At 41.9% G+C, this 11,784-nt stretch overlaps 1 protein-coding gene across 1 annotated transcript; it reads right to left on the bottom strand.

Moving 5' to 3' along the window:
- Positions 1-164: 164 nt before the first annotated feature.
- On the bottom strand, positions 165-11,759 carry lpar3 (lysophosphatidic acid receptor 3). Its single transcript, XM_012825302.3, has 3 exons — positions 8,735-11,759; positions 7,261-8,019; positions 165-3,385 (listed from the first exon to the last, which is right to left on the bottom strand). Exons 2-3 carry the CDS (start codon positions 8,000-8,002, stop codon positions 3,066-3,068), a joined length of 1,062 nt encoding a protein of 353 aa, XP_012680756.1. The 5' UTR covers positions 8,003-8,019; positions 8,735-11,759; the 3' UTR covers positions 165-3,065.
- Positions 11,760-11,784: the final 25 nt, after the last annotated feature.

The following is an 11,784-nucleotide window of genomic DNA, read 5'->3' as shown; positions in this document are numbered from 1 at the left end:
ATTGAATAGGTCCATCTGAACAGTTTGGTGTGTCATCATGAATGGTGTATAGCTTTGGTTATGCCACAATGTCATGAATACCTTTTAAAATCTAATTGGTTACGGTGTATCTGAGAGTAAAAGTGAATAGCACTAAAATCAACAACCCAGGGACACAGCCAACATTTCCTTCCATCTGTGAAATTTTATTGACATTTTAAAGACACTTAACTACAAAACCGCTCTTTGGAATAGGTCTCCAGAATGCACTTCACCATGCCTGTCTGAGGATCTGGGCAGCTGTCAGGGTAGGTTTGGGGTGGGCAAGGTTTTTTGTCTATTTGGGAAAAAGCCCTCAGCTGCCAAAACGGTTCCCTTAATTAAACCATAACCCAGTGTGGTGTGCCTGCCAGATTTTCTTTTTCGTTTTCACTGAACACTCTCCCATTTAAAAGCCAATTAAAATTCCAAGTCTTTTTCATTTGGCGATTATGAGAAACTCTTTGACTTATTGCTGTGTGATATTTCAAACAGGTTCAAGCAAATAGCCCACTTGAGTGAGTTTGTTTTATTTCAGCTGGAAAAAAGGTAATGCTCTGAATAAATAGAAAGAAAATGATTCTTCAGCCCAGTGGTCTGAAAGATAAACAAGCCTGACCATATCTCATGTTTCTAACAGATCTTCAACATGCACATACACAGGGCCTATAGATATTCCAAAAGAAAGCTTCCTCACATCAGGAAAAAAGAGTACTTGAAAAGTAAATTGTCAATACAAAAATCAGGGTTAGTTTTTTGATTAAACTATGAGGACACATTAAATATATATTAATATGCCATCTGCCAAAGGACTAAACAGAGCTTATGCAGAGAGTATTTCTAGAGTTTCCAGACTTTTAGCTTAGGTTCGTACCATTAGAGTGACAGACACCCCCCAGAAATAGGGTACGAGTTTACAGCATAATATGAAAACAGCCTTGAAATGCTGGAAATGTAAGTAAACCAATGTACTCTTAAATATGAATTTGATCTTGGCAGCCATCAGTGTCAAGGATTCCTCAAAATTAAAATGTCTGGATATCTGATTCAGTCCTTACTAGATCCAGTGATGACAGTGAGCGACAGTGAGCCGGGACAGCCCTGGACCCAAAAAATTGTTCTTGGTGGCATTCGTCACCACCCATATATCACAGAAAATAGGGCCCCACATTTCTGTTTCACACATCTGTACAATACCCTCATACAAACATTATATAATGGGCAAAGTGGTTTGACAGTACTACAAGGTAAGGAAATTATACTCCATTCACCATTGTCTTTACAGCATGAAACAAGCAACAATGCAAGTGTAGGGCTAAGGTGCTCTCCACGGCTCGCAGTGATGTCCAAAAATGCAGGTTATAGCAGTAAACTATGACATGTCACAGCATATTAAGTCAATGAGATGTGTGATGTCATTGTGCACCGAAGAAATAGGCCACAAAGAATAATCACACTGACGCCATGGTAACCAAGAGTGCTCACTTTGTCCTTCAGAGTAAAGCAAATTAGCTGAAGCGAGCCTCCTTCAGAAAAATGCAATTTTCTGCAACAATCTGGGGCTCAGCTCATCCTAGATGGGTCACTTTACCTTGACACAGACACTGTACATTTTCCTACAGTGGGAGGTTCAAGGATGAGTGTGTGTACAGTTCCTCTCATGGTCTGCTAAACACGCACTCTTCCTGTTTATCAGAGACGAAGAGCCCACGTCCACAAACTCAGCCTCAGGTCATTTTGTAGTGGGACAGCGCACGCGGAAAGATTTATCACCACCATTTCATCATCTAGACAGGACATGTGTGCCATCCTGTTTATCAGAGCAGGGAACCCGGAGCCGAGGAGGCATTCTAACCCTCTTCTCACAGTGGAGACGGGGACAGGCCATTACAGATAAGGCAACGACTGAACAAATGACTTTAATACACTCTATCACAGCAACTAACGTCTTTCCAAGATTTTTGGTCCAAAATATAGGCCTACTTGAACGGAAGACAATATGGCGGGTTACTTTGAGTGTCTTATACCACCGTGATGCAAGTTAAGAAATATTTCAAACTCGTTTGTCCTGATTCCAAGCATACTTCTGAAGCATGACGTACGACTCCAGCTATGCTTCTAGAAGCCAACGCAGACAATTGAAAATCCAGTGAATTGCAAACACAGCTATGGCACATGGCCATAATCTCAGGTGAGCTGCCACTCCCCGTGGCTACCAAGTCGCGTAATTCGAGAGATAAAAGAAAATTGAACGAGAAAGCAAGAGAGAGAGAGAGATGAAAAAGAGTAAAGTTTGAGACGGTTGAGATAAAGATAGAGATAAAACATAATAGTGGTAAAGGGAGGAGCTACAAGGTGACAGGTGGAATGTTGCAGACACTTGAAATGCAGGAGTTACGAACACGTGCACCTGTCATGTTACACAGTACATGCATGTCTGTTATCGACAGGCAAGTATGTATATCCAGATGCTAACATTATGTATCTACGTAAATGCGTGTAATATTTTTTACATGAAAGAGTTTGTGTAAGACTTGCTCGACCAGAATGTAGTTTACATTTCCCATTGTGAGGAAATAGGAAAAAATACATTTAAGTGCTCGAATATAGACACAGGATCAGTATAGTACCTTGGAACACAACCACAAACTTAGAAAGAAAAATATAGTACAGTACTTCATATGAATAGGCAACTGCATGTATTAACCATATGTGGTATTTTCTGCATTCTCCAAGACTGACTTCAGGTTAGGGGATGGGGTAGAGAAAAAGGTTAAAAACATTTTTTTTCATAATAATTGTCTTTAAGGGGGGGGGGGGGGGGGGGTGGAGGAAGAAATGTACTTCTGCACACTTTACAATGTACTGTCACCTTCTCAGTCCATAAACACCCCCAATATTTTCACAGACTTGTTCACAGACCTCCAAACTCTGTCTGTTTTGTGTGGGTGTGACTACCATGTATCTCGTTGGAAAAAATGGCTGACATGATTACTGCTCTTCCTCTCAACTGTCCTTACTGAGAGTCCAACCCCAAAGTTCCCTTCCTACGCCTTCAGCACCTCCTGCGCGGAGTTCTTAGTGTCCTCTGAGAGCCTCAAGCTGTTCCCTGACTCTTGGCCTGGGCGAATGTTGGCCTTGGATGACCTCTGCCGGCGTGTGCCATTGCAGACGCAGCGTAGGAGGTTCTTAAAGGTCGTCCACATTTCCTCGTCCTTGTAGGAGTAGATGACGGGGTTCATGACAGAGTTGAGCACGGCGAGCAGGAGCAGCCAGCGCTTGAACTTCAGCACCTCACAGCGCTCGCAGTCCAGGCCATCCAGCAGCAGCACAATGAGCCCCGGAGTCCAACAGATAACAAACGCCCCTGGAAGAGAAAGGAGAAAGAGAGAGAAAGAGAGAGAGAGAGAGAAAGAGACATGAACACATGATCATTAGCCCATACACATAAACCACATAGGCACCAATGTACACACAAACACAAAGAGATATGCCCACAATGACAGACACACAAACAAAATCATACACATGCATATGGATGAATACATTGAGGGAAAACAAACACACACACAATGTGTATGATTTTGTTTGTGTGTCTGTCATTAGCTATTTTTCAAATCTACTTTACATCAAAGTTTTCAACAGTCCTCTAGAAGAAATAAATGGTCCTTTTAACATCTGTTCAATAATATGATTGTGTACTCAAATGGTTTCATACCTTCTAGTTATCAAGACACACAAACTTCTGTCCAGCAGTGCCTATTTACTGTCGGCTTACAAGTGGTGCGTTGCCATGTGTTGCTAAATAACTTCAGACAACTTCCTTGGAAGTGTGGCCCAGAATACTTATCCTGTCTTTACAGTTTTTCTAAGAGTAAGAGATGGTTCTCGGATTATTCCAGTCTGGCAGAAACACACCCAGACACCAAATCTATGCTTTTGCTTTGTGTCACTGACCATACGCCCGTATGAGTGCAAAAAAGTGAACTTGCTCTGACACAGACCGGAGAATCTGGAGAGATTTTGAAAGGAAGAGCGTGTCAAGGCTTGTCTGATAGGAGTCGCTCAGAGGCAGCAGAACAAAGGTAATTCTGTACCCTGACGACGAGAAAGCCTGAGAACACACCCCTCGGTCTGCAACCCAAGCTGGCTAAAAAATGCAACAAACACTGAGTGAAAAGCTCCTCTTTTCATTACCATTGTGAAGCTTGAGAGAGAGGGCGAGAAAGAAAAAGATTTTTACTACAAAACCCCATCAAACAGGGTTGCACTGTGGTTTTTTTTTCTGTTGGTGCACTCCTTATTTAAGTGTACATTCATTCCCTCTAATCTCATTAAAAACATCTGGAATAGAGGGCAAGCATGTTTAGAACATATGTGAAGGGTTCAGAAGGCCCCTCTTAGTTTGTGCTCAGTTTTGCTCTCTGAAAGATGCAATGCCATTCATATGGCTCATACAAGACATTAAGCACGGCCAGCAATTAACGTGATCATCAAACCTGACTCAGGATAGCCAAGCCATATGCTTTGGTTGAGCTCTGTAACATGATGCATCTTTAATCGGCACACACACACAAATATTCAGCTGCGCACAAGTCTAGGCTGCATACCTGTTGTGGCTTTTCAATGCAAGCATTCAAGCGATCCAAAACATGCAGGCTAGTGGGGGCAATCAAAGGGCTTTTCAGAGCGACAGGCTCTGGATTCAGGTTCCAAACTAGATCCTACTATGCGATGATGTTCACAGTTCAGTACTTTTCTGGAGCCAAGAGAGGGATCAAACTATGAGAGTTGGAAGTGGGAAGAAGAGTCTGCTAATTATGAATGCAAATGGACAGTGCTGTGTATATGCCGTCCATATGCATCCTGCAGAGTCATGGTGATATAGTGCCCTCGTGTAAAGGAAGGCTTTAAGATTGATTCAGTATATCCTGCTGCAGTGCTGTTAAGTGTTAAGATATATCTGCTTGCCTATGACACACAGCTTTCCCATAAATCACATGATGAAAATGTAGCTTGTCCTGCAAAAACATACAACGTCACACCTATCTAACCTCCATTTCACATCCTAGCAGGTAGCATAACAGCTGAAGTTTTATGGGGTGAAGGGACACTGGGGGAATGAGACTGGTCCAACACTCAATGAACCTTTTTAAACATGGAACTCTAACCCATTGTAAAGAATAACTAGTTGAATGGATAAGTACACTGGGAATTGGGCTCATAGGTATAGTTTTACGCAGAGAGTATTTTTCTCCACAGTGTGGTCCAACCAATCTTGCCACACCTGTCCTGTGTGCTTATAACATCCATGGGGCCCCGATGAAACACTCTGGCTACTCCAACCACACACAGCTGCTGTTTTCTCCCTGAGCTGTAAATGTCCTGTCAGAAAAAAACTTTACAGCAAAATGGCCCAAGCACTTTGGGAACATCTGCTTCCAGGGGCTGGTTTACTTTGCGGGAAGCTTAGAGTTTGTAGCCAAACAGATCAGAGGTGAGGATTCCTTCGTGCTCGTTTGTATCCACTCCTCTCTTTTATCATGGGCCATAACGGTTTATCATTCGAATATGTCAAGTATGTGTGGACGCCTATGAAGCTTGTTAGGGTTTTTTTTAGAGGTAGGACTTTTTTCAGTATCTGCTGCCTAGTGTCCTCTGATGTATGTTAACTATATTTATAATGAATATAGGTGGGACGAGATGAGCAAGATCTTGAGGTAAAAAACAGTATATTACCACATCAATGTGAAAAGGAGTACAGTTTGTTCAGAGTTAAATTTGACATTGTAATATAAAGAATAAGAAATAGGATAAAAGAAATAGGAATTAGTTGAATTATATTCCATAGTGGTTTAGAGAAACATTTAGGCCAAGAGACAAAAAAAAACAGAAGCATGTTTGCTTCATAGATCTGGGTAGTCATATCAACCACACACTTCTCCAAAAATCCACAAAACCTAAACACGTCTCAAGGGCTGCACGATAGTGCATCGCTAAGGAAACCACTGGGGTGTTTCTGTTCAGCTTTCAGGCGGCGTTAGCAGTGGCCTTGTGCGAGATAATTACACAGTGTTGCAGAAGACACTCTGTGTATAATAAAAGACAACTCCTCCAGTTCTTCACTCTCAGCCTGTCTTACTATGAGACACAAAGAACAATGGACACCCAGCTGAATCAACACAAGAGCAGCCCAAAATTACACTGAAGCCAAAAACTATCTGATCATGACACATTTTGCATATTGTTCAATGGGAGCACTACCAAGATGAAAAAGGAGGAAGAAACCTAACTCAGGCTCCTAGCTGATTGCGATCTGTCTTACCTGTTTGACCTGTACAACTACACTATGTAGAGGGCGGGGAGGTTTTTTGACCTAGCATATCCTGTTGTACACACACCTTTAGTGGTCTCTCTTATCTCTTGAGAGGATAAAATGTCCCATGGCACATTTTTTGTGAAAATCTAAGTGTTAAAACAGCGGGCTGAGGCTTCGCTGCGGTGGAGAGTGGCTAATGGCATCATGTCTTTCACTGCCAAGACAAACTGCATTACAGTACGACCAATTAAAGGGATAAGAGTTATTTGATTACATGAAAGGGTTATTTTGTGGTCTGATGAAGGTTTTAATAGGGAACCAAGCAGATGTCAACATTTGCCACTCAACCAAATGTACCAGTGTGTCAGTGAATTCATCTGGCAATGCATTTATTAAATAGCTGTGCTCCCAAGTTAATTTTCTTTTATATGCACTAATGCAATGCAAAAAAGCCATTTTCTAGGCTTCTAGGATAAGACTGCATGTAAACCTTGCTATCTGGTTACTTGATTAAGCATGCCATCACCTATCACTTGCATAACGAGATGGCGCATAAATGAAAAGGTTCCTCAATTAGAAAATAAACAACATGCCACTCACCACTCTCTCTGATAAGGTCAATACGCGATTTAGACAAGCTTAAAAAGTCATCTCATTCAAATCCTTACCTTTGATTTTAGGAAATCACCAAGTTAGTGCTTTTTCAGGTAAATGAGGACTTGGTGATTGCTTTCAATGTAAAATCTAATCAAAATGTGAATTCTCAATGAATCTCTAAATAGTTTGTCAATATTGTTGTGGACAGAGACATGGGGGTGTTCAAATGAAGCCCTCAAAGACCATATCAGTTGTGTCTTGGTTATTTGCTCAGAGCTGATGCACTCCACAACTCAGATGAAAAGACTGAAGGATCCTGAACTTACCCAGCACTGTCATCACTGTTTTAATGAGTTTTATCGGCGTCCTTTTGCGATTTATAGATCCACTGGTGTGGGGCGTCAGAACCAACGTCTTCCTCATGACATAGGTGTATATCCTCAGGTACATCACCACCATGATCAGGAACACCACCAGGTTGGACACAGACCAAAAGATTAGGTAGCTCCGACTGAAGATAGGTGCCAGAGTGGAGCACAGCTCCAGACTGCAGATACAGTTCCACCCCAGGCTGGGCACAGTCCCCATAAAGATGGAGATGGCCCACACCAACACGATCAACAGTGTCACCCGCCGCTTGGTGAGGTTGCTGTGCACCTTCCAGTTCATGACGGAGATGTAACGCTCCAGGGCGATCACCAAGAGGTTAGCCAGGGAAGCTGAGAGGCTGGTGTCCAGCAGCCCTTGCCGGATGAAGTACCCTTGCACTGTTAACTTTCTGGACGCCTGGCCTGTGTTGAACATGAGATACACATACGCAATCCCTGCTAGGAAGTCTGAGGCGGCCAAGTTGGCAAGGAGATAGTAGAAGGGGTAGTGGAAGCGCTTGTTGGTGATGACAGCCGCAATGACCATGACATTGGATACCAGGATGAAGCAACAGAATATGGAGCCCACACACTGCACCAATATGAGTTGGGTGGAGCCCCAGTTATCTTTGGTTTGATTGCTGTTGTTGTAGAAGAAGCCCATGAGTTGGCCATGGTAGCACTGGTTCTGACTGGCCATCTTGCACACTCCACTGGCTGCAAACAAAGAAAGAGACAGAGACAGAGAGAGATAATGAGTATATTTGTGTTCAACAAAAAAATCACAATAACTTCTGGAAGTTTTTTTTTCTTTTCATCTGTTGTTCATTCTCTTTGTCTAAGTGAAGTCACCTGAAGATTACAACTTTAAATCATGAAATCATAACGGTTAAGGGAGGGACATAAGGCAAACACATTTATAAAGTGAGACAACATACCAATACCAATGACACATTGAACAGAGATTACTTAAGAAGCCTAGTCCTATGTTATAAACATAAGCCTAGTGTTATTGTTGCAATTCATTTCTGTCATTGAATTACCAGTACTCGGAAAAACATTCATCTTAAAAAACACAAGAATGTCAAACTCTCGATGTAGCTTGGACTCTTGTAGATTTGTACAAGAACTGTAGCCTACAAGAAATGTGAATCTGAAGACAAGCTTTACAAAGAAAGGAGAGTGTAGGCTAATTGGTGGCATACCATTCAGAATTGATAACATTAATACACACTCTAGTGTACCCATTTTATTTACGAAGAAAATATTTTCGTCGAAATTCCACAACAGTGTAGTGTAAATAAGAGCCCACTTTTATGTATCGGTAGCTAACTGGTAGATAACCATGAACGCTTCTCAAGTAAATCTCGCAATGAAAATGAGAACAACCAAATCAACTTTTCCGTACTTTAAACGGAGGTGAGTTACTTACCGACCGAAGGCTTGAATTACATTCATGTGACTTCGGGCATTTCAGTTAAGAAATTATTCCTCTCGGTCCACAGAACATTGTAAAAATGTCTACTGAGCAGCAGCGAAAACAGCAGCAGCGAGTCCAGTCACCTGAGTGAATGAGTCTACGAGAGACGTGAAGTTGGGCAGAGACAGGCGTCTGCAGTGGGTGTGGAGAACAGCTTTAGCTTTGAAAAACAAAATGTTACGTAGGAATGTATTACCAGTACGCACTCACGTAGTCCAACTGAATTGGTTGAAAATATGATGCTAATTAAAAAGTAAAAACCTTTGAGAACGTGTTTTTTTCGTTTATATTAATCGCTGTCGCTGTTCAACAGCTGTTGTATCACTATAAAGCAAACGTCGAGGTTGTTCATTACTGGTATGCAGCCTGTGGCAGGTGCTCTCGTAAGTGGTAAGGTGAGTACAGAGACATGCAAGAACATCACGAGCCTGCCCTGTTACTGTGGGGCAATTACAGGTTGTGCAATTTGTAACTGAGCTAATCTGCATCTGCTTTTTCCACCCAGATCATAAAACTATCACGAAACATGATAGACATATTACTAATTAATCTTACGCAACGTTTACTTTTACATTCCGTTTATTGATTTGTTATGTCTGTGTCATTCCACGTTCCTGTAAAACATGCTAGTTACATTGATTATCACCACCCCTTTAATGTATATTGAAAATAAATGATATCCAATAAATGGACTCTAATTTGCACAAATATCTTGTTTTATGGTTTGTGACAGATCTTAGTTCAGTTTCTGTTTTGGCCTGTGTGGGAAATTATGCTGCTGCCTGGGGTGAAGTGAAGTCATTGTTTGTGCAATCAGTGGAACCCCCCCCCCCTACAGGCTATTTAGCAAACCTATTTACTTGAGAAATTCAGGCAGCCGAGTAGAACCGGTCTTGGTTGGTGGAAGTGTGAAATTCCTATTATGCCCCCATTGATGCCCTGCAGTGACTCAGACCCACCCCTGTTGGTGCCCTGTTGGGTCATGTTGTGGCTTGTCTCAGCATCCTCGATTATGGGTGTTTTGTGGAGATAAGCATCAGTGCCGACACAAAGTGGAGCCCAAAACTGAGGGGTCTTAGGCCCTCAACACCACTTCACACGCACACCTCCTCGATTTACTTGTACTTTGCCTCATTAAGATACTTATCTTGGTTCAAAATCCTGTGTGAGAGCTAAAGCGGGTCATCTTTTAACATCCTTAACACCAACACTGCCTAGTATACAAACTGGTAGTGAGGTTGAAATGTTGTGTGGGGCATTACTGAGTTATGAGTAAGTATTTCTGAGTCAGAGAAACAGTCTGGTATCAGATGTGTATTACCTGTAACCACTCCCTCAGTGATTAGTAATAAGAGGGCACAACTGGAACCCAGGTGAAGTCAGACACTCATCTCAACACTTGAAAAGCTTAGGACAGGACCCAGAGATGTCAAGTAAAATCCATTGCTACTGTGACACATTATGCTAAATGCCCAACCCTATGTTGCTTTATATTTGAGAACTGAGGATAATATTAGCAGGATATCATCAGCAGTTCATTGAAGAAACAAATAAAGCTTATATCACATTTAGAGCTGTCTGTGTAGAAGACAGTAGGGCCTGTATTATGTTAACAACATGCAAGATGGTGCAGCTGCCATCCAGTTCAGCAATGCTATTAACAAAGTCAAGGTATGCACTAAAAAAAAAAAAAAATCTAAAAAAAAATTAAACTTCAATTTATAAAGAAAAACAAGTGACGTAGACTGATCTCTTTTTCTGTTTGAATTACTCCAAACACGATAGACAGACATGTTTCGACAGTCTTGTCGCCCTCAGTGTTTAGCATGGGGGTGCAAAAAAAGAATGGTTCTGTGTTCAATGCCAAACAGCTACAGAAAAACTAATAAATCCCTGCAGCACTCTGCATGTTTATTCCTGTAGAACCACATTCAGACGTGCATCTCAGGGACACTTTGATACTTACTTTAATGGAAGAACTGCATAAACATCTGCTTACCACTGGATGGTGTCAACTGTAAACCTTTGACATTAGCTCTGCGCAATGTGTGCCATGACTGTTAACTTGGTACACCAAGTCCTGTTTTATTGGCTTGTATAACCCAATACATATTAAATGAAAGCACTTGCTATGGCCTCTCTCTATGGTACAGAATATATGAGCCCGTATCTTTTTCTCTAAATGTCATACTTGGGGAGACTTTAGCAGAAATCTTCTTCTGGTGTTTCTTGCAACGGATTTACAGGACGTCCACTGCAACATGAGAGAGAGTAAACTGAAAGCTCATCATAAATCATTTATTTTTTAGGTTTAGTACTGTGCCTTCATAGATAATGACTGAAAAACAGTAGTACAAAAACAATATTCAACCTTCAGCAAAAATAACAAAAGAAGGAAACGAAAGCCTACATTTCTTGATTGTCAATACTTGAGAGGTCACCACTTTAGCGTACAGTTGTTTTTTTTAGGGAAGTAAACTTCACGTACCCCCTTCATTTGAGGTCAGCTGGCGGATAACACAACACAAGATAACTTCCTCGTGAAACTCTGGCGCTCAAAATGTGACTCAGAAGCAAGAGATGCCTCGGAGAGATCAGCCTTCATCTGCTTGACTCACCTGTGGATTTTGACATGGGGGAACCATCAAATCTTCTCACAACAATGGATGTTGTTGACATTGCCATCATGGGAGCCACACTCTGATGGTCTCCTTTCAGAAACACACATCAGGGTTTTGCCTGCCGTACCTACAACTGCTGGTCCTCTTGAGTACGTGCTCAGGCGGTTCTTCCTTTCACCATATATAACTGCACTGGATCCAATCATACAAGGACATGGATGGATTACTTCTCCAAGCACCTCTCCATCAATGAGGCTCAGCGCTACCGGTCCTAATCTCCAGAGGTCACCACTGTTTCAACATGACACAGTAGGCCTCATGGACCGCTCACCCCACAGTTACAGGGTAGTGCGCTTACAGGAATCTTAGCAGAACCAAAGG

Source organism: Clupea harengus, chromosome 10 (assembly GCF_900700415.2).
Source record: "Clupea harengus chromosome 10, Ch_v2.0.2, whole genome shotgun sequence".
Lineage (NCBI taxonomy): Eukaryota > Metazoa > Chordata > Actinopteri > Clupeiformes > Clupeidae > Clupea > Clupea harengus.
Note: the sequence above shows the minus strand (reverse complement) of the source record. Positions and strands in the feature narration are given on the sequence as shown.